Here is a 26,648-nt window from a genome sequence, read left to right as displayed (position 1 = left end):
TGTCTGGAGCTACAATGAGGTATTGAGGGCAGCAAGCTGTCTGCCTCCAAGATGAATCATGCACACAGAGGTAGCAATAACTCCAAGCACTGCTCATAGGTGTTAGCCTGGTAGGCTTTCATTCCTCCTCATCCGAAGAAAACAAAGGCTAAATTACAACCAAATCAACGCAGCGGAAAGAGAATGTAGTAGAACAAGCGAGACCTGATACCGACGAAGCCTTCTTCAACAGTTGTGCTCAGAACCATTCCAACAGCACGCTGTGAGAACGCTGTTGTTTCTGCAGAAAACTGAACAGTGAAGAGGAACCGTGCGGTGAAGCCTGTACAACCCGGGAGAGCCTGCTCCTCCAAAACTTCTTGTTATTAAACACTTTGAAACAACCCCACCCCATCTCTGCTATTGTTGTCAGAAAGGGAATTTCAACCAGAACAATTATTTCCACCACATTTTTCTGTTGGAAGAAGAAAAATGGCAATACTGCACAGCAGAAATACAATTTATGCAGTTCATCCAGTAACACAAGCCTCCTTCCTAAAGAAAAAAGGATTAACATGCCTTGAGCTCGTTGTGCAGCAGCACGAAGGTATTTTTAGCTACAAACATTTGAAGGCAGCAGTATGGTAGAAGTCTCCCAGGTTGAAGCCAGCCGTGGGAGGTTAATCTCTCTGCACCCTGGAGAGGGCAGTTCGTTAAAGAGGCTGTTCAGAGCAGAAGGAAACAATTCACCCGCTCCCTGAAGAAATCCCTCTTCCCACGACTCGCACACAAGGCAGCTCCTCTGAACTCTCCACCACCCCTCAACTCATCCCAATTTGCACCACTTTCTTGGGAACAGCACCAAATCCAAGCTGTGTTAGGAAGGATGCGCCCCTTCCAGATACCTATCACAATTAGCCGACCTAATTCAATGCCAACTTCAAGGCACAACGCAGGATGTAAAACAGCTCAAAGTCAAGGAGGGAGCAGGACAACAGCCTAGCTTCATAATGTTTTAGCTGCAATGAACACTTTTTCATGACTTCTGATAACATGTCAGCCATCAGACCAAACCCAAGTGCAAATAAGTCAACCTTAAAATATTCTCAAAGTGAAGCTTCAGAATCAAATGCTCTCTCTGCCACCAAAGCTGTTCTGCCCTTCTGGAGCTAACAAACTACTGTTCAATGCAGAACCCGGGCGAAGGAGCCCATTCAGTGATTTCACAAAGGCAACTTAGTCACCACATGTATTAGTTGATAGCTACAGCTGCGTTCACATCTCAATTCATCAACAACCCTTCAGGACCACACCTTTGGAAAAACACACCTCAAAGTCTTGCCGAGATAGCTGCCTGGGACCTGGGGAGAAGTCAGAAAACATCTCCTGTCTCCAAGTCAGCCATCATACACACCCATTTCTATACAAACTACAGAGTCATGCGGGGGTTTTGTTTGTTTTAAACAAGTTAAGCAAAGTGGCCAACTATGCTCTGTCAATACAACATCCCCTTGATGTGAACCATCATACACCCTTACTTCATTCCTAAACGAGCCTGTTCCTATCCTATTGGAAATACCTAGTCAACATCACCCCAAAAAGCTGCTCCCTAGTATTTTCTTATGTTATTACTTAATTTAATACTTAACTCTCAATTAAATTACCTCCCAATTATAAAGTATTTGTACAGAACACTTGATTTTCAGGTAGCTATAGTTATGCAAAAACAGAATATAATTCAAATAAACCTACAAAATTACAGAGAGTTGGTGTTCACCTTTTCCTGGAGGTGTTCAAGGCCAGGTTGGATGGGGCCTTGGGCAACCAGATCCAGTGGGAGGTGTCCCTGCCCATGGCATGGAGGTTGGAACTGGAGAGATCTTAAGGTCCCTTCCAACCCAAACCATCCTATGATTCTGGCAAGTCTGGCTGCGCCATCTGATAGCTGAGAGATGCCGGCATTGTCAGAATGCAGACTATACGCAGACTTAAAAAAAAAAAAAAAAAAAAAGGAAAAATGCAAGAGATCTATGTGAGACCCAAAAGTCCTCACTACAGCCATGCCATTTTTCAGCTTTTTATTAAAATTAGATTGGCCTTTTTGAGTATGAATCACATCTGCCTCTTGTAAACAGCAAAAGAGCACCAACATCATACAGTGAGAGACACAGAAATACACAAGGGGAAAGGTAGGCGAGTAACATCTATTAACAAGGTTACTCTACACGCACAGCACACACTGCACTGGGGCTTGTCCACCTCAAAAAACAGTTCATTTCTAATAGCTCACAGCTTTCATGGAAGGCAAGCAAAATTGTACTAAAATATGGTGTGTAGGAATAAGAAAAATATCCAGCCCTGCTTCCCCTCCTCAGCCCTGCCTCCTCCGAATGCTTAAAATAGGATGTTATCACTACTTGTTTATATGCCACTGCAGGAAAAAAACGCTCGGCTTCTTAATACTGCATTACAGAACAAAATGTTACTCAATTCCTGCTGTAAAGCACCAAGAAATAACTGTGAGACCATCAGCATCTGAAAGCATCTACGTGTTGGAGTAATTCGGCCTTACGTAACCGACAATCGGTGTCCAACCGCGAAGGACAGGCCAGAACGGGCCAGCACACGTTGTCTTTAATACCAAGCACCAAACTCAAAATTCATTTTGAGGAGGCCAGTTCAGGAGGCAAGTGGAAGTCCTGCCCCTACGTTATCATTTCAGGTTTCTGCCACTAAAGTACCCAGACAGAAAAGAATCCCATGAGGTTGATTTTCTCTCCTCTGGCTCATCCTGTCAAAGCGAAAACAAATCTTTTGCTAACTGACAAGTTCAGTTTGAACTGATGCCACCATGGCTCTTCCCTCAGCAGCGGGAAGGCAAGTCCTTCCAAGGTTTCCACAAGCCACAGCCACAGTACGCGGTGTGTGCTGTAACACACGGACAGGATCTAAAGCCCTAAATCTCTTCTCCCTCAGGATGCCCCACTACCTGCAGCTGTAAAATCAGCTCCTCACCACCAGCTGCGGTGGGCATAACGCTCACATCTTCACATGTTCTGAGTCTGAGGGCTCATGAGTGACAGTAAATCAAAGGGAAATGTGGGCACAGGTTGGAAGAACAGCAGCAGGCATGGACAAGGCAGCCAAATCTGACGGCTGTAAAAGAGACCTCCAAACCCAGACACGCAACAAACGTGACTAAAATCCATCCTCACCCACTTCTAGCTGTATCTGCTCTTAGCCAAAAGGAAATGTATTTTTCCTTATACCCATAATGAACCGACGGGGTATCGCTCTGTTAGACAAAGCTTGCTGTTCCTAGGCACAAGGCTTGGGGTGAGAAGTGGTTTGCCCAGCTGCAGTCATTGCCACAAAGACACAAACACTTTCTTATAAAAAGCAAGTCAACTTTTTATGCACAGATAAGGAAAACAAATGTTTCATTGCTGTGTTCCAAACGTTTGAGAGCTTAAACTGAACCACAGGAAAGAGCGTTACTAGTTAGGCTATTACAGCAAATGAAATGAAAATGGAAAATGAAATCTAACTGACATTAAATTTCAGTAAATACGTATCAATTCCACAATCACCATAATACATAGACAGTTTTTATGACAAAACTTGTGCAGAACAGAAAAGCACCCTTGGTAACTCTGAATATTAAGCTGAGGTACCACAGGCATCTTACAGTTTATATAAATGAAGAGCCTCCCACAAATAATCATGGCTCCTTGGGTGCAGACTGCAGCGTGATTAACACAGGTCCATTATAAAGGCAATGCATAACCCAGCTCCTGCGAGTAGTCACTGCCATATCGGACTGCGTTTCTATGGCAACCAGGGAGGAAAATATAAAGCAAATTACAGTTAAATGAAAATTATTCTCCATGACAATATATGTTAATGCAGGAGCATTTGCAGGGCCATTCTGGATAAAATGTTTACATTCACACATGTGTTTACAAAAATAAATAAAAGGCAGGCTCTACCAGCTAATGGATCATCCAAAGATAGCAATCACAGTCCTTTTTTTTCCCAAGTTTTAACATATTCAGAATAAAATTCTTCAAGCTAACAGAACGGAAAACAAACCCCCTTAACAAAGGTGTTTGCACACTCACAGTACACATTCCTTAAGAAACAGTGTTTCAGGAGATCTATCATGTAGGGTTTTTTAATGTTGTGATCCTTTAATTTTCCTGGCTGCAAACAAAGAGCACATTTATACCTCCTCATCCCAGGAGAACGTGTTTTAAATGAGAGCCTAAGTCACTCGGAATATTTATAGGGATCTGACTGAAACAGGAATAGTGACTTATTTTAATCAGCTATAACTTACTTATTGAAAACTGAAAAGTGTTTTATACCTCAGAGTTTGTGGCAGTGACTCTCCACCTTGGAGAATCCTAGACCTCACCACAGTGCAAAAGCAGCCCAAGTCAAGGAGAACCCCTTGTCAGATGTTTTCACAAAAGGCTGCAATTACGCCTTTAAAAGGTTATCCTGCTCTCCCACCATGACCACTTAGCCAAAACAGTCCTTTTTTCAGGGAATATTTCTCAGGTTTTAAATATCCTGAACCATACGAGAAATTAATTGGAATGAGGCATCTGCAAGAGGCAGCCACTTATTTATTTTTTTCAATTCCCTTGGCTTGCACCCCGAAGAAAAGCCCAAAGAAGGAAAGTAGGTTATAAACTGACTTACAGTCTCTTCGCCACTCCAAAGCGCCACGTTTTAAGAACGGTTTAAAATACTGCATTGGAAACCAGCCCCCCTCTCAGCCGTGTTTCACGGTTCCCCCTGCCAAGTTCCTTTCCCATGGAAATGGTCTGCCTGTTCTGCGAGTCACACAGGTGCAGGTTTCTTAGGAAGACCCAGAAAGAGCACAAGGCACTTTTTGAACCCGCTTCAGTGAGCTGGGAAACACAGAAGACTCCATTCACTCCGCTGGCACATCTGAACTCGCTCCGTACGCGCTCCCACTGACCTCTGCATCTGTCTCCTGCCTCCACCTACAGAACAATACTTGAATCATGAGGATCATAACTTTTTATGACAGTGGGTAAACTGCAATATTCTCCACAAGTTCACTCCACCCCGCACATAAAACTGCTCATAGGTTCAACCATAAAGCAAGCTACCGTCTTTGAAGTTTGACTTGAAGCCCTGCACACATTATAAAGCTGACGTGAAAAAATGCAGCATATTAACATTTTACGTAACCGCACTCATGGAAAGCATCATTCGTTAAGCATTCGGCGCAACTGTTGACAAAAGCAAGTTAGGTGAGAAATTATCTGGGTAACAAAACCCTTGGCTGGTGAGCTCAGGTTACCCACAAGCACCAAATTCATACACCACCACACATATTCCAGTCATGCTCCACTTTCCCTGAGGATCGTTTGCTGCAGAGCCCACAGTAGCATTACCATTATCATTTCAGCTGATTTAGTCATCCAGCTCAGCACAACCACGACTCCCTCCACAGCAATACGCAGGCCATCTCCATACAATGCAATCAAAACAGCTACACATCTTAAAGCAAAAAATCTGCAAAACACACTACAGCAGCAGTTGTTGGGTTCCTTTTAAAGTCTCCAATAACCATCATGATGGAGCTTCTACTGAAGCTCCTGCTGCAGCCATGGAGGAGGTGAATGTTGCTTTCACAAAAGAACTTCTAAAAGCAGAGGCCGAGTGTTGGAAACAGCCAGTATTTGTATCCTGCACACGAATCAGGTTGTGTGTGTACGTATGTGAACACACCACCCCCAGCAGTCTTCAAGCAGATCAATCCCACCAGGACAAGCTACCTTTCCCAATGCCAGAGCTACCAGGTCGTGTACCCTTCTTTCTGCTAATGTGCACCGCATCCTTTTGTGGAGAAGCAGCAAAAGGCATCGCTGTTAGAAAAGCCATTTTTCTCTGTAAATGTGAGCAAACACATGCTAAAGCGAAGTAAAATTGTAGAGAAAACAATGCAGCTTGCAGCATTCATACCCTAGCACACAGCAGGAGGTGCAGGGGAAAGCCAGGCTGCGAGGCAATACTGAGCCTGCAACACTGCCAGCAGACCTCCCGTGCACCCTTCTCTATTGCAAGCTCCATCAAGTGAATCAGCACCAGATGGAGAAGATAGCAGCTCCGAAGAGACTATCGGAAGGGTTCTTGCAGATCTCAATTACCTGCACTGCTCCCTTAGAGTGAATTCTGCCTACAACCACCACTGGTAACGTCATGGAAAAGAACTCATCATTCACACAGAGGCCCAATCCATAAAACAGGAGATTCAAAGAGCTGATCTGACCAGAGACAGTAGGTGCTGAGGGTGATGCAGAGGTAACGAGGCATTAGCGATAAGCAGAGGCACACAACTGCAGACCCAACACTGCCAGCACCCCAAACCCTTATCCCCAGCAGAAGTCTCCATGCCCTTAGATCCTCCACCTCTCTGTTTTCAAGTGCTTTCCTGCCTCCGTGCAAAAACAAGGCCCAGCTCTCAAGAGGGAGATGAAGATGCAGGATGATCTCACAGAAAAGCAGGAACAGACAAGAGGGAAGATCAAAAGGCAGACAGATTAAAATTACAGAGAAGAATCCTAGATGAGGAGGGCCAAGGCAAGCGCAGAGAGCCGAGCAGAACCTCCATCAGATGAGGCTCTGGGAAGGGGAGGGACAGAGGCAAGGGAGAAGAAATATTACAGTGGGTGATGTAGGGGAAGCCAGCAGACAGAGCAGACCACAGAAGTAAATTCAGCATTCTACGACAACAACCTGTAGCCTTCTAACTAAGGAGCACTACTCGGCACACCAGGAAAAAGCCACAAAGTTGACTTCCCACCTGATGTCATCTCCCTTGGACAAGGACTAGCTCGGGCAATTTGGCTCTCGCCGCAGAACAAGTTTAACAGCCCAGCACCAGTGCTGATCACAGGGGAAGGCCATTTAATTCTCCACGATAGCCCACAACAGAGCAGCTCTGAGCAACGCAGGGCACCCCAGACGCTGGTGAGAAAGCCTGAAGCCTTCTGGGCTGCTTGCAAAGTGGAGCACAGAAAACAGATCAGAGACCAGGACAGCCATGGCACAGAACCCCAACGTGCAACAAGAGACAGACTACAGCAGGGAAAGAAATGAGAGAAGGTACAGCAGTTATCAGCTACCTTAATTCTCAAAAGTAACATATTCTCACATCTCCTTTCTGAGCTGGTAGGACAAAAAATGGCACGAGTGTGAGTAAAACGGTCAAGGTTCAAGAACAGGTTTCCATATTCAAACCTGGCTAGCTAGCATAGTTAACTCTTGGGACCGCTCAGAAAGGTAAAGTTTAACACACAAAACCACTTGGGCTCACTCATAACAGACCCATGATCTCGTTCAGATAAAGCTATCTGCCTGTGCCTCGCTGCAAGATGAAACCGAGGAGACAGCTAGCTATGGGAGGCAGCTAAACACTGTAACCAGAGCACCAGCTCGCCCACTGCTATTTAAACAACCATAGCACTGCCACAAGCAGGATGTTTGCTCCCCGCCCCCCGCCTTTCCCCTGAACCTACCTCTATCTTTTCCCAGCATCGACATGGCTAATCGCATCCAGCTATCTAAAGATATAACTATAGCAGTTCTTTATAAATAGGCTTACATCTTCAGTCTGTCCAAGACCTGACGCAACGGCAGAACGACAGGCGGTGCAACAAGCGGTGTGTGTTGTTACGACAACGCTGACATTTCACAATCTGCAACAGCCACCATCCTGCACAACGTGGAAAACACCAAACCAAAAGTGTAAAGTCTACCCAAAAGATCATTCGTTTTCATAGGATACGGTCACTGCCGCAGCCCGCAGGGTATTGGATCTGTTGCCTCCTCCCTGTAGGAGGAAGCTACCAAGAGGCCCTTCCCAACAGAGAACTTCTTTGGAACTTTATCTTGGCTCCTCCCAGACCTAACCAGCCTGCAGAAAACCCAGCTACTTACTAGTAATTTGGAGCTCCTGGTACAACTTGTTTACACAGAGCAGGTCATAGGATAGGCTGGAAGGTGTAAGCAGGATATAGTTTTTATGGCTCTGAACTCCTGCCCAGATAAGCTGATAAGGCTCTGTGCGCAGGAGGAGGAGAGCACTTCCACGTGAGCTGTATTTAAAACAAAGGTGCACCATGAACTGCAGTTGAGCATTTTATATACTGAACAACAAAGCTTCCATTCGCCTTATTTTCCTTTAAAGCTATTTAATGTATTTTTAAGGCGTTCCTAATTACAGATACTCTCATTTCATATGGAGATATTCAGAGCAGCTCAGTACTTCCCAAACCCAGCTCTGCAGCCTCCTGCTGCACAGGCTGTCAAGCCTTCAGGGAGAGGCTGCCTCTGGATCGTGGTGAATTTTTCAGAGGGTAACATCTCCCTTCTTTGCCACGCTGTGACACAATTTTAGCAGCTTTATGCCGCTCTAAAGGTAAATTTTAGACTTGTTGTATACTGCAAAGCTGCCAGCCTCTAAAAAAGGTAGAGCTAGCTCCCCTTGGCATTTGCTTCCCCTCCCTCCCCAATCACCCACAGCCATCTGACCATCTTGCCGTGACAAGCTGCCGATGCTGCTGTCCTCGCCTGAGAACTTGAAGCCCTCCAAGGGCCACCTTAATCTTCTCAGAGCAAACCCAGCGCAATGCAAGAGGAAAGGAGATGCTTTCTCACTGTTCAAATGCAAAAACAACCTCCATTCCCTCAGTCCACAGCAGAGGCAAAGCTTCTTTTACACATACTAAAAAGTTTTCTACCCTTTCCATTTTCAAGGTCTGTAAATTCTTGCTAAAGAAGCAGGTTTGCCCTTTAGTCACATATGGACCCAGCACCTGCACGAACCCTCTCACACCAAAGAGGAGAATTAATATTTCAGTGTTTCCACAAAATGTTGCAGCCTTTGGTTTACTACCACAAATGCAATATACAATCGATAGTCTGCTCCTGCCACTGCATCTATTTACGGTGGAAGATCTATTTTAAAAACACTGATCGGATAAGTTTGGTTTTCTTGGAGACAGAGGAAGAAAGGCTGCCTACAGATTTTGAGAGGATAAATAATTCAACGCATGAATGCCAAGGGCAGCGCTGCACACATCCATATGGCAGGGACAATGCAGACGGTAATATATGCTTCACATCACCACCCTGACAGTGCCTTCAACCCTGACCTAGAAAAAAACATCACTTTCTTCTGGCTACAGCAGCAAATTCACTCGCACTCATTGCTACCCCACAACACTAAGGACTACTGCACCCTTGCTCTTTACTTTGGGGTGGTCTCTCCTAAACCATCAGCCTTCACAGACTGAGAAGAACAACTTAACCACACCATGCATTTAACAAAATGAAAACTGCCTAGGCAAGACAGGTTTCAGAAGTCCTCTTCAGGAGCTCTGACTACCAACAAAACTGGAAGCGGTAAGAAAACCCAGGAAGGCTCCTCATACGTGAGTGCTGGCAAGAAGCTGGTGGCAGAGCCACAAAGAGAGCAAGAGCCGAGGGAGAGAGGACAACCAGCACCCATCATGGGTGCTGCAGAGCTCCTGCACCGCACTCAACCAACACCAGACTGCATAGAACACTATAACAACGCTAGGGAAGCCTCCCTTTTTCTCCTCCATGACCCTCAACAGCTGCATTTGTAGTTCTTTCACACTCCCAAAACCAACAGTACAGGCACCGCCCTCCCCCACTGTCCTATTTTGGTGGCGATCTGATTATTTCTCTACATCCTACAGTCTGGGGAAAACATTAAAGAACCAAGAGGAAGAATTCTGGAGCCCAAAACACTCGATATAATTAACTGCACCTTCTAACAGGATTATTTCCTTTCCTGACCCCAATTACTCCTTCAGTTTATTAAAGAGAACTCATATACACAGAAATGTTAACACCCTAAAGAGTCACATAAACAGAAAAAAGTCTGAGGGCACCATTATAAACAGAGTTAATGGAACTCAGTGATTGGAAATGGATCTTGAAAGCTGTCAGATCAAAGCAAGATCTTTTTCGTGTAAGGACTGCATTACCCTCAGAGCCACAGAGCTAATACCATCTATAAAAATATTTTGCTCAAGTAAGTTAAGAACAGCAGCGTTTCATCTGTCAAAAGGTGCTAGGCTTTTATGGGATTAGCCATTCCACATCCAGCATAAAAATTAGAACAGATTTTTAAAAGCCCTCAGCTCAGCTGACGGAGAATACGCAGACCAACGTGTGTGCCTGCCTTCTTCACACACGCTACACGCTGAACAGATTTTTCACTGCTATTAGCATTTAAGCTTCTTTCTTTCTTTTTTTTTTTTATACACTTGTTAAGGATTACAAATTGGCATCACCTCCAACCAGCCACAGACCAAGCTGCTACCACCACCCAGACTCAGACAAATTAAGATTTTTAAATACCCAACAGCTGCACGAGAAAAAAAACACCAGAAAACACCAGTTCTCACATGGGAAAGCTTGAAAATTCCAGGTACAGTCAAATACACTAAAAAAAAAAAAAAAAACAGCTCCAGACCACAGGCGCCGACAGCTTCTAGCCCCCCTCCCCCCCCAGCAGGACACCACAGACAGCATTTTGCCCAAGTACACTTGATTAAGGCTCTGGCTGCACAAAACCATCCTGTTTCAGATGCCTGTGATTTCAAATAATTGACTACACAAGCTTTCCTCTAACATTTATGTGAGTATTTTTTATGCCCGTGCATCAGCAGCATACAAATTACACAACACTTGGCTGAGAATCCCAGCGCTCTGCACCCTCGGAAAAAGCAGCTCCGTGCCGCTCATCTCTCTCACAGGGAAAAGAAAATATTTAAAGGCTGCATACAAATCATTCCTGTAAAGTGTCGTGCGGACTGGTTTAAATTAGATAGGGTAAAAATATATGCGAGTTTATCACGAAACACTAAAATCTTTGCTATGGAGACACCAATTTCTCTCCACAGCCTTTTACAACTGAAATACATCCAATTCTCACTGGCGATGGAGGCAGCAGATGAGGCACCTTTACTAGAGCCTCCTCAAGGAAATAGGATTAGAATAACAACCACCAGGTAAATATTTGCAAGCATTATTTCCTTCGCTTTGCTGAAAAGCAGTAATACCTGTCACTACTTGCTATGTATCTACCACCATTAAATCTTAATGCCAAGGAAGAATTTCAATCCATAAGGCAGATTGTCGAGCCTGAAATTCAGGTACTCAGCAAGGCAGGAGGAAGAGGGGCTCCAGCCTCCTAAGCAAGCTGGCATTCGGTAATTTTACCAAATGTAATTACCCAGCTCCGGTCCCGGGTATTTCCTTCCCTCCAAGTAGGATTTCTTCACCACGTAATTAGTGTCCCAGTTAAGACTCAAGTCACCAGAGAACATATTTTCCCCAAAACAAAGCCACATGCACACTTACAGGAGATTCAAGCATTGTTTCAAGGAAATGCTGCTGTTTCCTCACGGTAACTTAAAGCTCTTCCTAGTGTTTGTCGTAGACGCTGCATGGATCTAAAACAAACTGAAACCAACCCACCACCGTGGGAGCCCCCATCATCCTGGTTTTATTCCCCTGCTTGAGCCACTTGACTGTTACAAAGTGCTGCCTTCTTCTAAGGTATAAGAAAAGCAGGAGGTAATAAAAAAAACCTTAGTACTTCAAACACATGTCCGAAAGCCACAACATAAAGACAGAGAGTACAGATTAAATGCTGTAAAGATACACTTGTCAGGAGCCTGGCTTTGAAGTATCTGCAGGAAACACTGTCATCACGCAGCCATGTTGCAATTACACAGTTAAAATAATCACCACCAGTTGTAAGCAGTCCATCTGGTTTACTGAAAAGGGAACACTGCTGGTACAGTATTGATTAACACGACTAGTCTTCGCTGACCCTAGAGAAATACATTGTCTGCTCTACTGAGCAGTGGCAGAGAGCTCCACGACGCTGCAATATGCTTCGTTTTGTTTAGAAGCATTTTTGGGGACTTAGTTAAAACATAAGTAGGAAATAGAATAACCTTAACAGGTTACCTGCCACACAAGAAGGAAGAAAATGAAGGCTAGAGCTTTGTTGAAGGATTTTGGGGGTTTGGTTTCTGAGTTTTCTTCCCCCCATGCAAAACCAACATTCACCTTGGATGATCTGTATGTTTAAGTCTCAGAAAATGCTATTAAATCATCACAAAAAAAAAAAAGCAGTAAGTAAAAGAAAAAAAAAGAAAAAAAAAGGCAATTCACCCTGAGCCACGTTTTTATGAAATGGAGACACGGGCAAGAGTTCATTTTTAAAAGGAGAAGCAGAACTGAACAGTAAAACCAGTTGTGAAACACTAAACTTTCCATCTCCAGTTTCCAGGCTGTCACAGCCACTAACGCTTGCATGACCAGGTCTCCTATAATTGCTATTTAGAACAGAAATACGCAATAAAAAAAGCTGGGAACTGATCAAGTTGAAGGACAGAAATGAACGCTCATACTCGCTCCAAACTCCAGCGTGTTGATCGCTGCACGGGCAACTCAGCCTGCTGCAAATTTCAGAGCAAACCCTTTGCACTTACTCAGACAAGTCTGGAGGTGATGCAAGTCCCAGCTAGTCTAATAATTCACAGGTTCACAGCAAACTCCACTGGAGTCCAAACCACCCTTTTCCTAGGAGGACGCAGACAGGATGGGCCCTGGCCTGTTTTACACCTTCCTGCGCTACCTTCTGTAGGACTGACAAGTTCCCCTAGAACCAGAGACCCAGAGCATCTCTGCATGGCAAAAGCTGAGCCCCACAAACCCCAGATGCAGCTAAGCCAGAGCAGACACCGGGACGGACGCAGTAGCGCGAAGGTTCTGCTGTTACGACAGACACACGAAGGCTGTGAGGGTAACTGTGCTTTGGGAGGAGCTCAACCAGAGCCCCAAGCGCGCACCCACAACCCCACCGAGTGCGAGATTCCACCAGTGGAGCACTTCCCACGGAAAGAAAACAGGTCACGCGGCTTCAGCAGCCACATTTCACAGGCAGAATGAAGCAAGGTGCCCAAGAGTTTCCCTACCGAGACAGAGAAGCCACTGTAGGGCTCGCTCCATGGAGCGTTTTAAACCCTTACACCGCCCGCCACCACAATCATTTAAAACTGCTCCAATATGCACCTTTAATCTGCCAGTAAATCCATTTTGTAACTATGCCAACTTTTTCTTTTTCAGTTAATCAAGTAAAATATTTAGTTCCTGGTAGAGCACACACAAAAGAATGCATTGATGCCATTAGAAAACATGAGAGAATTAATCTCCTTTTCCCTCTTCATGACTCCATGGAGTGTTTCTTCACCCCAGAAAAAGAAAATTATTGGAGTGATGATAAAAAACTGTTCCATTTTATGAACAAACCAGGAAAGAAATTACATTTCACTCCAAGTTCCTTACATTCATACAGACTGCAACACTTCTAGAAAGAACACAGCCACTACGAAGCCTTAGATTCACGAGATGTTTTCAACTAAAAATAAAAATCCACCAAAACGGTCTATACCCAATTTCAGAAGCAATCTCAGGAGGGAATTTTGCTTCAAGAGCTGCCTGGAATTTGTTCTCTGCCTATAGGGCCATGTCCCCAGTGGTAAGAGAGTACTTTGTGTACAAAACCAGGAGGGGGGAGGAACCCTTTCCTGCAACTGGATATCAAAACAGACCTCCAAGCTTAGAGTAGAAGCCAATCCATAAACACACCGACTCTTGTGCCTCAATGAAGAGGCCGATTTTCATTCCACACGCACAGCCCCTCGCAGGACAGCTGCTCTCTCTGGGAAAGGGCAGAGGGCATCAAGGGCTCAGCTCATCCTGGCTCCTTCCGAAGAAAGGGGAGGGGAGAGCAGCGATTTGCCTTTCTAAACACGCAATCAATCTACCGGACTGGGGGAGGTTAATTCTGGACTGCAGAAGTGCAGCTGTTTTGGGTTGGGATTCTTCTTTTTTTTTTCCTCCCCCCTCCTCTTTGCTAAGGGGCAAAGGTGTCGAGCAGCTCCTCCCCAGCACACAAAGGCTCCTCCAAGGAGAAAAATACCAAGCAATTTAAAGATTAAACTAGAAAATAAATAAATAAGCAGGACTGGCTAGGCTGGCTGGCAGCTCAGTTCAGCTCCATCCTCTGCGCACACACTCACAGGGCTAACGCCTACCCAGGGATGATGAAATGGGAAACGGAAATTACCATTTCAGACAACTTTTGGTATTGTTCCTCCCAGCTCAGCACGCACCCCAAAACGGGGGCTGCCCGCCCTCGTGCCCCCCAAAAATCCAGGGTGGATGGGGAGGGGGACACACACACTGCAGCCTCAACCATAGATCCTCTATTTCTCTCACCCCATAAGGCACCCCACAAAATCCACCAGCCCTGGGCTGTCTCCGGACCTTCCCCCCAGACTCCCCCAAACCCTCCTCACCCCGACCATCTCTCCCAAACCTTCCTCACCCCAACCACCCCCCCAAACCCTCCTCACCCCATCACCCCCAAGCCCTCCTCAGCCCAACCATCTCTCCCAAGCCTTCCTCACCCCGACCATCCCCCCCAAACCCTCCTCACCTTGGTCAGCCCTCCCCAAACCCTCCATCCAGCCCCCCAAACCCTCTGCACCCCAACCAGCTCTCCCTCAACTTCTCCTCTTCTCCCTTAGCCCCCCAACAGCCTTTTCTCGCTCCCAACACCCCATCAATTCCCCCTCTCCCTTCAAAACCCCCACATCCTCCTCTCACACCCTGCACGGCGCCTCCTTCACCCGCATCCCCTCCCCACTCCCGGTGCTCCCTGCTCTCCCCCCACCACATTCCCGGTGACCCCCCTGTTCCCTCTTCTCCCCCCCCCATTCCCGGTGCCCCCTCTACCCTCTCTCTCCTTCATTCCTGGCGGCCCCTCTGTCCCCCCCCCCCTTCCCGGTGCCCAACACCCCTCTTCCCGTTCCCCCTCTGCTCTTCCCCCCGGTTCCCTGCCCTCTCTCCCCACCGATCTACCCTCTTTCTCCCGGTTTCCCCCCTCCCCATTCCCGGTGACCCCCCTACTCTCCCTCCTCCTCCTCCCCCCCCCCCCCCCCCCCACTTCCCTCCCTTTGCTCCCGGTATCCCCCCCACCCCTCCACTTACCGTCGCCGTGGGCTCAGCGGGCCGAGGCAGCTCCGCCGGCCTCGCTCGCATAGACCTAGAGGGGGTGACGCTAGCGAAGGGCCGGCGGGCAGTGGCGGCGGCGCCTCCCGGCCGCGCGCTCCATGGCCCCGCGCTCGGGCCCGGCTCGGCTCGCAGCGCTGCCGCCCGCACGGGCGCGGATGAGACGCGGCCGCTGATTGGCCGGGCGAGTCGCGACGCGCCATTGGCCCCTGCGGGCCAATGGCGCGTCGCGACTCGCCCGGCCAATCAGCGGCCGCGTCTCATCCGCGCAGGGGAGGAGGAGGCGCGCTCGGCCAATGAGCGACGGCGTCTCATCCGCGCGGGGAGGAGGCGCGCGGGGCATGATGGGAGCACCCGCCATTGGCTCACGTGTGCGGCTGCGCTTCCGGGGTGGGAGGTTATTCTCCCTCTGGACTCGGCGCTGGGGAGGCCGCGCCTCGAATCGTGGGTTCGGGTCTGGGCCCCCCTCACCACAGGAAGGGTGTTGAGGCTCTGGTGCAAGTCCAGAGAAGAGCAACGAAGCTGATGAGGGGGCTGGAGAACAGGCCTTATGAGGAGCGGCTGAGGGAGTTGGGTTCTCTTGAGAAGAAGAGGCTGAGAGGAGGCCTCATTGCTCTCTACAACTAGCCAAAAGAAGATTGTAGAAAGGAAGGTGCTGGACTCTTCTCCCAAGTGACAGGGGGCAGGATGAGAGGGAATGGCCTCAGGCTCCACCAGGCGAGGTTCAGACTGAATATCATAAAAAAAAAATTCATAGAAAGGGTCATTGGGCACTGGAACAGCTGCCCAGGGAGGGGGTTGAGCCACCTTCCCTGGAGGGGTTTAAGGGACGCGTGGATGAGGTGCTGGGGAGCATGGGTTAGTGATTGATAGGAATGGTTGGACTCGATGATCCGGTGGGCCTTTTTCAACCTGGTGATTCTATGAATGGCCTCAAGCTGCGCCATTGGAGGTTCAGGCTGGACATCAGGAAAAACAGTTTTACAGAAAGGGTCATTGGGCACTAGAACAGCTGCCCAGGGAGGGGGTGGAGTCCCCATCCCTGGAGGTGTTTAAAAGACGGGTGGATGAGGTTCTCCAGGACACAGTTTAGTGGCTAATAGGAACAGTTGGACTCAATGATCCGAGAGCACTTTTCCAGCCTGGTGATTCTATGATTTTATACTCAGCCCTGTGTCCCTCCTAGCCCCGGTGGTGCCTGAACCTGGTGCCTCTCAGCCCAGTGTCCTCTCTGACCCTGGCCCTGCGCTGTGGTTGTTCTTTCTGATCCTTTTCTCTCATTTCAAGTGCTGGTTTTGTAATACCAAGAGGAATTTGTGCTGGTTTTATTTACAGAGTCTCTTCTAAATAACCAAACCTGTGGCTCTCCCAGCAAGGATGTTCATTCTTGCTGGAGAAGCCTCCTGCCTTTGGCCCCCTGGGCTTGTGGAAGCAGCAGAAGTGCGGATGTGTTTGTGCTGCAGACATGAGAAGCCACATGACAACCCAGTTCCTGTGCTTGAGGCAGAGCTTCTGCCTGGCTGCAGCGGTGCCTCGAGCCTCAGCAAGGCTGTCCCATCTCCTGACAGTCACTGCATTCCCGCCTGTTACATTTGTGCTCTCTGGTGTTAAGGTAACTCCAAAAGTACTGGTAGATCCTGTTACTGAGATGCAGCTGCCCGTGCCTGAGCTCAGCAGGACCCATCTTCAGGATGGGAACACTCGGTGTGTATCTGTATTTTGTACCACATATCAAGTGCCAGAACCCCTTTATGCCATCAAGGTAAACCAAAGGCTGCAATGTCCCCCAGGAAAGAGTCCTGTTTATGGAGCAGATCCTCATGTACAGAACTGGGATGTGTGTGCGGCTGCCTGCTCAGCCCAGGTGGACAGGGTGCCCTGGTGTGGGTGGCAGCCACCTGCGCAGCAGCGTCACTACATTTTGTTTTGGTTGCTGAGGACAGGGAACCCTTCAGGCAGCCGCGCTCAAACAATTTCTGCTGATGATCTCATCAGTAATTGCTCTGTTTTCTTAACCCCCCTTTTCCAAGAGCGTGGCCCATAACTGTGACAGCTTTTTTGGCATTAGCGATTCCACTTTGAGTCGTGCATTTGGCAGCCTTAAGGACTGTTTCTCATGTGCTGAGGATGCCATTAGTCCCCCAGGAAGAAAAATCTCTCTGCTGGGCTCAGCAGTGATGAAGGAGTGGCTCTGGACCACGTGTCTGGCTTCACTGTTAAATAACAGCATGAGGGAGATTTATTCTGAGCCTGTTAAGCTGGTCCTGTGTTCTGCTTAGGCTTAGTCTTTTTATCTCTGTCCATCTTCCTCCTCCATAATACCTACTAAACCAGGCAAAAGAAAGGTGGTTGAGGCTTTTTGTCCATTAAGCTTCTCACCGTACTTCGCTGCAAACAAGTGTTTGCCTCTCTGGTGCCTCTGAGGGAGCAGATGAAAGGGGAAACAAGTTTCTTCATTTCCTAAATATAGTTGGTTGTAACTGCTTCCTTGAATGTCATCCAGGTCAAAGATCTGGTGCTGGAGAGGAAGTTAAATCTTTTCTGTGCCATCCTGACCTTTTTCTAGTTGAACACAACAGCATGGACTATCACCCTGTTTCAGGGAGGGAGATTGAAAAGAATGAAAGTGAACAGTGGGAGTGAGGGGGGGAATTATTTTGGCTGGGGGTTGTTCCGCTGTTTTTCTAAGTGAGACTTCTGTGATGGTTTTGTTATTCTGAGATGGCTTTTCCTCCTTGCAACTTAATTGCAGTACTTAAGAGGAAGGAAAAGAAAACCCTATGGTTAATTTTTGAGCACCCTTATCCTTTACTGAAGGCTGTGAGCTCTCAAATCCTAAAATAAAACAAACACTCTGGTGCTGAGGAGGAAAGAAAATGTTGTGTGAGGGCAGGGAAAATTGAGGAATGTGCCTTCAGGCCTATTTCTGTCTGTCACAGCAAACCAAAAGGACACTGACTTTGGAGGAAGAGCTCTGTGACCCTTTGGTTCTTGCTCTGTGACTCTCCCTTTGTCCAGCTCTGGAGATGGCATCAGCTGTTCACCTGCTTCTGCAACGGGTGGGTGACTGTGTTCATCTCACTCCTTCAGCTGAACTCCCCTGATGCTCCGTAGCTGCTCTCTGGTGATGGAAGGAACCATTAGAAGGGTAAAAGCAGCCGGTCTGTGTTAATGCGGGTGCAATTCTCTGCTGATTCAGCTGCTATCAGCACGTAAAGATGGGAATCTATTTTTAATAGATGAGGCAATGTATGATTGATGACTACTATGGTCACACAGCAGGGTAAATCCTGTGTGACCAGTCAAGTGCCAGCCTCAAAGACGCCAAGAAAATAAGAACTTTGATTAGAAGAACCTTTAAGTTTGGCTCATGTTTTAATTAATGTCATCTATTAACATTTTGAAGAGGGATGGTTTCAGCCAACAAAGCAGCCATTTAGAAAGGCAGCCTTTGGAAAACCAGCAAGGAGCACAGCCGATGCTCTTGGTCCTGCAGCAGAAAGCTCCCTAGCTCTGTACACATTCTGGTTTTGTGGGGTTTTTTTGTTTGTTTGTTTGTTTTAATAAAACTACTTTTAATTCACTCTTGTTTGGTTTGGGTTTTTTTTTTGTTCAAGGACAACTCCAACTTAAAACAAGCCCTTCTGCCCATGATGCCATTCAGAAATAGAAGATTAAGCTTTCACCCACGGGGGTCACTCGTAGCTCTATGAGATGCAATGAAATAATAAGGCTAAACTAACACAGCGGCTCACTCATACCAAACCCAACATTCTTCTGAAGGTTTAACTCTGTGATGCAGCCCTCTGTGCTGCTGCTGAGTTACAGCATCAGCCCAGCAAAGCAACAGCACCACACACTGAGGTCAGGACAGGCAGAGCCAGCGAACCAGAAGCTGATTTAGCTCCTGGGTGATACCACGCCCTTGGCCTGGACAGACAGCAGTGGTTTTGGACCACTCAAAGCCCTGAGCTGCTCTTGTGGATGGTAAGTCTGTTTACAGGGTTCCCTGCAGGACCTTGTATCTATGTAGAGAGTCAGGCCGTGGAGCTTTAGGCTTCCTCCATCTGTAGAGGAGGAGGCTTTCCAAGGGTAGTGGTCCCCTGCTGCTGGGTAAATGGCTCTTATTGATGTTTTAGGCATGAACTCGTGACAGTCCTGCTCTAATTACTGTTTTTACGATTCCTAATGACAGGCTTTAGGTTTCTAGCCAGCTTATGGATTTCAGGGTGTGGAGTGACAGTTGCTCATGGAGCTTATGCTCATGACCTCCTCCAGTCTGCGGGGTCGGGAGATGACTTCAACCACCTCCTGCACACAGATGGATTCCTGGGTTTCTCCTGAGCTGTGCACGCTTCACCAGCTCTCCAGGGAGTGCGCTCCCATGGAGCAAGCTGCTAATTCATGGCCTTTGCATTTCCTTCCTTCTGCTTTACGCCCGCAAGCTAAGCTGTGAGGAACCCATGTCATGCTGTCAAAGCGTTGCTCCTTCTTGCCTGCGTTTACTTTGCTTTTCTAGCAATCCATAAGCTGTGCCTGGCAGACGGTTCAGGCGCTGCTACAGTAGGGCTGATTCCCTGTGATCCCCTGCCTATAGCCATCTGTCACCTACCTGTCTTAAAGTTAAACTCCCTGGTCTTCGGAGGGACGCACAGATAAATGTTCATACCCCAGCACTGTGTCCCAGGTAGCCTTAGCCTGTCAGCTGCCTCGCCGTGGGGCTGGAGTGCCCTCCTTGTCCCCAGGGAGGAGCAGTTAAGTGCCATGCTGTCCTCCCTGTCTGTGAGAAGCAGGTAGGGAAGTGGTCTGGCAACACAGCAGGAACTTGCAGTGATCCCAAGCTGTTCCTGGAGCAGTAGGGGTGATGGTTTTGGACTGGCACATATGAAAAAGCTACTTGCTGGACAGATCTGCCCTGGGGAGGAGTTCCACTGTGCCTGAGGGACAGACCTTTGGCCTTTTAAGCATGTCCTTTGTTCCTGAGCCTAAGGGTCTCCCGGATATTTGGCCTTGCTAAGCTGAAAGGGAGCACCTCTCCCTTGACCTTGACTTGTCATCTGCAAAGGGGTCCTCTAAAAAACTCCATCTGGTACCTGGCAGAGAGTGAGCTGCCAAAGTGTGCTGGAACACTCTGGAACACTCTGTGGCACCCAGCTAGCACAGAGCTGTGCGTTTGTGTCCTGCCATGGGGGAGCCCTGGCTCACAGTGCCTGGTGGGTAACAGCAATTTTTTCATCTTTTGAAAAGTCTGAATTTACCCTCCAGACTCTTCAACTCTACATTTAATCCTTTGATTCATTATTGGCGTGAAGTCTGTGCATGGCACGATGGCCGCCTGATTCCAGGTAGCTGTTCACTCGGTTTGCAAACTGCTGTGTTGCAATGAGTCAGAGCTAAGTTGAGGGGGCTGAAGGCATCCTGCAAGGAGGTTCCTGTGACTTGAGGAGGGAAGAGCAAGAGTGGCAAGACTGTCTTAGAGAAGCCTGAAAACAGGAGATGTGACTTCTCAGACGTAGCAGAGCTGAGAGCGGCGTAGGCCGTGGAAACTCATTTCTCTTGGCCTGAAAAATACAAGATGGGGCTGCTAATGCTGCTTCCTGCTCCTAAACTGCTCAGAAGATAAAGCAGGGATTTCAGACTCCAATCCAGCACCTTTCCCCAGTAGTAAATACATGTGGCATTACAGAGTGATGTCATGGCTGGAGCACATCCCAGCGAGGCCAAGCCTGGATCAGGTTATATCTGTCTTCTGAGAACATTGGCTTACTCCCAGAGGAGCATATTGCTGGTCCAAGGGCAGTGGCTGGAGCCACCTTTCCCAAGGTCACCTCTTGCACACAAAGAGAGGACAGCGCTCTCTTCCACGTACACAGCACAGCCTGAGCTGCCCACACAAACGATGCAGCGCAGCCACGGTGGTTGCTGGCTGCACGCAGGGCAAAGCCTCCTGGCTCCCCTTTCTGGCGTCACTTTGTTGGCACCAGTGAGAACCCCAGCCCTCTTTCCTGGGGCTTTATCATCCGGTTGCCTTTAAGGCACAGTGTGAAAGGAGAAATAGGAATTGTGTTAACTCCAGCTACGCGGTGCCTCTGTAAATAAGCAGTCCTCATAATTCAGTACGGTTCTGTCACATGGAAACTTGCATTTTCCGGTTGGGAGCATCACAGTGAGCGCCCAGGTGCCCTATAGACCTGACACACTGCCTGTTGCTGTCAGTGAGCCCACGCAGACCCATCCGGATTTGCTAGAGGCTGGGCCAGCTCAGCTTTCATTGCCCTCCATCGTTAAATGGCTGTGAGTTCATCTTCACTGTGGTTGGAGCAAAGCTGTAAGGCAGGCGTAACGAAACCCATTTGGCCCTCTCTCAGGTCAGCCTGGCAGGAGTCAGTAAAGTCCTGTCTAAGCAAACTGCATTGCTTCACTTCTGGTAAGGCTGTAATTCTATTTCAATGATGCAACTCTTCAAAAGTAGATCAGGCCTAATTAGCAACGGGTCTAATCACAAATTCAATGGAAGAGAGGTGTGATGTGCCTTGAGCAATGAGAGGGTAGGGATGTGCCTGGTACCCTGCAGTGGTGGGGGGCACTGGGGGACCCCACAGCCCCATAGTTGCTGTATCCCATGGTTCCCTGCTGGAAATCCTGCACCTCTGCTCTGTGCCTGTGCCGGAGGAAGCCTACTGCATCAGCCAGCATTTCCAAAGGAGCAGAAACCTCCTCCAATCACAGCCAGAGCGTCAATAACCTCCTGCCATGAATCCCTCTGCAGGGTGGGGAAGATGTGACCACCACATCTGTGACAGCCACTCAGCCAAGCAGGGTGTCTGGCAGGGGCTGGAGCAGAACAGAGGGCTTGTGATCTGCCTGCGTTTGAGCTAAGCAGGAGCTTTTCCTACTATCCTTCCCTGGCCCAGTGCCTTTGGGTCACTGCAGCTCAGCAGCACCTCTGGCTTTGTGTGCACCCACGTCAGACCTGGGCTCCTGGCAGCCTCCAAGGGGTCGGTGTTGGGTGTCACAGGCTCTGGTCCTGGCCAGGACAAGGCACAGGGATTCCTCCCCAGCAGAGCAGGTGCACGAGACCCTCTCTTCGCAGATAGCGAATGTGCCAGGAGAAGAGCCCACTTAGCTAGCATAGAGTGGAGGCAGATAGCAACGTGGTCTATGTGGCATCTCCCTGGGCAGCTCAGCCTCTCCAACCACACCGGGTGGGATCTGTGGGGTGGAGGAGCTGCTGGTGCCTCCACACCTGGCTGTCACATCCCTGCTGCAATACTATGATCAGTCAATATGGATTAATCGCAACCGGTTTAATTTTGTGTCTGTAAATGAAGCTGTTTGATGATTAAGCCAGTGATAGAAAGACTTCCAGGAGTGAAGAGGACATTTACATGCTAATAGACCTCGATGGTGGAAGGTTTACTTAGACACATCCCAGGGGGAAATGACAATTAACATCCTAGGAGACTCTTCTAGAAAGAGGATGCTAATTCAGGCCTGCTGGGAAGGGAGATAATTATTTATTATGATTTTATGTAGCCCGCAACTTCCCACTCAAGAATGCGAGACACCTCAGGACAGGTAAGTCAGGGGAACTAAACAACAGTGATGATACCCAAAAGTTGTCCTCAAGTCACCTAAGGGGAGAAACATGGACAGATGTGAGGGAGAAAAAGCTACAGAAATCATCCTGGTCAGCAGGACAGGAGAGGAGAAAGAAATGTGACTTCTTGAGCTCACATCAAAGGAAGCGGGCAGGAGAGATCAGCCCTGTAGGCCTGGCAAACAGAACATTCGCTTCAATAGGGCAGGAAGGGTGTAACTGTGGCAGGAGGGAGGTGATATTTGCTCTGAAATGCCTTCCTGCCCCAAAGAAAGACTCAGAAGAGGACGTTGAGCTTAACCACTCTGCTGTGCACAACTAGTGAGAAATAGGAAGACATTACACAAACACAGTGACCTTTGTGAGATCTACACATGGGGAACTTGAAACTCCTCATAACCTTGACACGCTCTGGTACAATGTTTGAGGAGGAGTTCCACAACTATTAGAAATGTGCACATGCACCAACAGAGCAATTTTGAGTGCAGACATCAGTTGGTTATCAAACACATCATAATGGCTTTTCCACAGGAGGCAGGGGATCACAGAAGCCAGCTAACCTGCCTGCTGAAGAGCTGTATAAGTATATATATATTTTTGTTCACTCACTTTGCTTCTGAGCGCACTTCTTAATCTACCATGCTCAGCTGCAGCCACTAAATTCTGTTTTCTATCAGAACTGATTCATACCTTAATCTATGAAAAGGGGATTTCTCCTTAGCAACAGCTCCAAAGGGAGGGAGCTGGTCTCTGCTCTCTGTTCAATCTGAGGTTGCAGAGGTTGTTTCTTCTTTCCCCAGCCATTACAATTACGTGGGACATGACATGAAGAGGAATAAAGTGAGGCTATTTGTGTACTCACACCATCAGACTTCACGCTGCCTGCTTTCCCAGTGCCAGCTCTCCCTGCCTGCCATACCACCAATGATGTTGGGTGGCCACAGCCTCTCCCGTGCCTGCAGGAACCCACCTGATCCTCCTGGGTGTTTGCACTCCTCCTGCCTAGATGTCTGCGAGCCTGGCTTTGGCTGGGCTGGAGACCCAGGCTGGGTTGTGGGAGCTCCAAGGGACTCGGGCCAAGCAGATCTTGGCCTGGGGCATGTCTGCAGAAAACAGCCTGCCTTGCACTGGGCCGGGCTGAGTGGTGGGGGCCTGGGCAGGCCGGGATGCAGTATCCTGGCCAAGCCAGACTGTGGGGCTCAGGGACTGTGGAGATCTGGGGGAACTGAGGGGCACCAGGATCTGGGGCTGTGGGCTCGGGGATCCTGGGGATCTGGGACTGGGGATCGGGGTCTGCGGGGATCCTAGGGATCTGGGGCTGTGGGGATCGGGGTCTGCAGGGATCAGGGTCTGCAGGGATCCTGGGGATTGGGGTCTGCAGAGATCCTGAGGATCGAGGGTTGTGGGGATCAGGGGCTGCAGGGATCCTGGGGATCTGGGGCTGTGGGGATCAGGGGCTGTGGGGATCAAGAACTGCAGGGATCCTGGGGATCTGGGGCTGTGAGGATCAGGGGCTGCGGGGACCAGGGGCAGCGAAGCCGGGAGTCTGCTGCGACCCAGGCCTACAGAAACCTGGGAGCGCGGCCCCTCCTCCCTTCCCGTCACACCCCGCGCGGCCGCCGGCCCCGCCCAGCCGCCATCTTGAGCCATGGCAGCGGCGCCGCCCGCCCCTCCCCAAGATGGCCGCCCGCGCCTCAGCGGGCACTTCCGGCGCGGCCTGGCGCTGCCGCGGCGCCTCCCGGGCGCGGGCCATGGCGCTGGCGCTGCTGCTGCGCGGCTGCCGCCGGCACCGGCCGGCCTGGGCCCACACCCACACCCGGCCCCACACGGGCACCGGGGCCCTCGCCGTGGGACGCGGCCCGCAGGTAACGGCGGCCTCGCGGGGAGCGGCTCCCAGCGCGGGAAGGGGCTCCGGGGAGGCTTGGGTGGGGGGGGAGAACGGTTTGGAGGTGGAAGAGGGGAGGTCGAGGTGAGATCTCGGGAAGAAACGTTCTCCTGTGAGGGTGGGTCGCCTGGAGAAGCCTTGGGTGCCCCGTCCCTGGAGGTCATGGAATCATGGGATAGTTTGGGTTACAAAGGGCCTCAAAGATCATCTAGTTCCAGCGCCCTTGCGGAGAGCAGGGACGCCTCCCACTAGGCATGTGGGAATGCCTCTTTCTGGGTGATCACCATAGAATCATTGAAGAGTGTGGTTGCAAAAGACCTTTGAGATCGTCAAGGCCTTATGAGGAGCGGCTGAGAGAGCTGGGGGTGTTTAGCCTGGAGAAGAGGAGGCTGAGGGGAGACCTCATTGCTCTCTCCAACTACCTGAAAGGAGGTTGTGGAGAGGAGGGAGCTGGGCTCTTCTCCCAAGTGACAGGGGACAGGACGAGAGGGAATGGCCTCAAGCTCCACCAGGGGAGGTTTAGGCTGAGCATTAGGAAAAAAATTTTCATGGAAAAAGTCATTGGGCACTGGAACAGCTGCCCAGGGAGGGGGTTGAGTCACCTTCCCTGGAGGTGTTTAAGGGCCGGGTGGACAAGGTGCTGAGGGACATGGTGTAGTGATTGATGGGAATGGTTGGACTCGATGCTCCAGTGGGTCCTTTCCGACCTGGTGATTCTATGATTCTGTTCTGTGATTCTAAGTCCAACCATACCTGTCCACTGCCAAACCAGATCCCTGAGCACCTCATCTACCCATTTTCTAAATCCCTCCAGGGATGGGGACTCCACCACTTCCCTGGGCAACCTCTTCCAGGCACCAAACCCCTGCTGCTCAAGGATTGGTTCCAGGCACCTTTTTCTCCATCCAGTAGCCTCAGGGACTATGTCCTGCTTGCTCCTGCCTAGCAGCACGATCCAGTATCTCCCTGCTACCAGCTCCATCTTGCTATCTGACAGTGTATGCCTCCTCTGTGCAGAATATTTCTAAGTAGAATATTTTGATTTAATCTAAAGTATAATTAAGTTTCATCTAAGCAGAAGTTTGTGCCTGTGCAGTGGAGAAGTGGTGAGGCAGGAAATTACATTGGAGAAGGGGCAAGGACTGTGCTCAGTGAGAGTACTGGTAGATGTTAGTTTAGATGTTGTGGAGTTGCCTTCAGATGTGAACATTGGCTGCAGGATTGGTGCTGTGCTACCACAGGGAGGTGGCCGTGCTGTCCTTGCTGCTGGGTTGCGAAGTCTTTAAGGCGTCCTGTGGTGGGAGGGTGTCAGTACATTTACAGAACTGACTTCCTACATATCTTCAGCATGAAAACCAGAGATACAAGGAGGAAAAAAATAAAATTCTAAGTGTTTTGAGTGTATGTCCCTATTTATACACATGCTTTCTTTAAACTGGGTTATACACAACATTTTCAAGGTCATTTAAAAAGTCCACAGCGCAACCAGGAATAATATTCAGGTCTCGCAGCTGCTGGTCCAGTAGCTTTCCTACAGTATTTTCATGCTTAAACATCTTAGTCTCATGGAATGCTGAAAGGGTAAGTGGTAATGGTACTTTTCCAATAGTTACCTTTATTTTTTTCTTTATCTCCCTCCTCAGACCCTTCTGTCGCAAACACTTTCCACCCCACGTCAAGGTCTCAGTGGAGTCCTGGTGAAACAATACTTAATTCGAGATCCAGTCAGGCTTTGGAATCTCCTAGGTGAGTCCCAAAGAGCGACTGTACAGGTGGCGGAGGGGAAAAGGTCTTGCTTAGAGCGTTGTCTTTTCCTTATCTGCACTGCTTGCATTCGTGAAACTGAAGTAAAGCTGCTCTGCCCTTGGCTTTGGGAGCTGTCTGCCGTTTGCAGGGGTTCTAATTCTTTATCTGGTGACAGGGATGAACAATGGCACCTTCCTCAAGGAGTTCAGCATGATTAAATAAGCACTTGAGTCATTAGACCTAAAAGTAAATTTAAAAGCTGCAGGTTTT

At 48.9% G+C, this 26,648-nt stretch overlaps 3 protein-coding genes across 3 annotated transcripts in view; 2 read left to right on the top strand and 1 right to left on the bottom strand.

The window, feature by feature from the left end:
* The window catches only part of ANKRD11 (ankyrin repeat domain containing 11), a 155,222-nt gene extending 139,934 nt beyond the window's left edge, over positions 1 to 15,288 (bottom strand). The window contains 1 exon segment of the mRNA XM_069868647.1: positions 15,127 to 15,288. The gene's annotated coding sequence lies outside the window, so the exon portion shown is untranslated.
* Positions 1 to 26,648, top strand: part of DPEP1 (dipeptidase 1) — a 237,257-nt gene that overhangs the window by 152,376 nt on the left and 58,233 nt on the right. The window lies entirely within an intron of this gene.
* SPG7 (SPG7 matrix AAA peptidase subunit, paraplegin) overlaps positions 24,394 to 26,648 on the top strand; it is a 33,437-nt gene continuing 31,182 nt past the window's right edge. The window contains exons 1-2 of the mRNA XM_069868737.1: positions 24,394 to 24,612; positions 26,276 to 26,378. Of these exons, the coding sequence (XP_069724838.1) occupies positions 24,427 to 24,612; positions 26,276 to 26,378 (289 nt within the window). The 5' untranslated portion in view covers positions 24,394 to 24,426. The remainder of the gene's footprint in view (positions 24,613 to 26,275; positions 26,379 to 26,648) is intronic.

This window comes from Phaenicophaeus curvirostris, chromosome 14 (genome assembly GCF_032191515.1).
Source record: "Phaenicophaeus curvirostris isolate KB17595 chromosome 14, BPBGC_Pcur_1.0, whole genome shotgun sequence".
Taxonomy (NCBI): domain Eukaryota; kingdom Metazoa; phylum Chordata; class Aves; order Cuculiformes; family Cuculidae; genus Phaenicophaeus; species Phaenicophaeus curvirostris.
The sequence above is the reverse complement of the archived record's forward strand: the minus strand, read 5'-3'. Positions and strand labels throughout refer to the sequence as shown.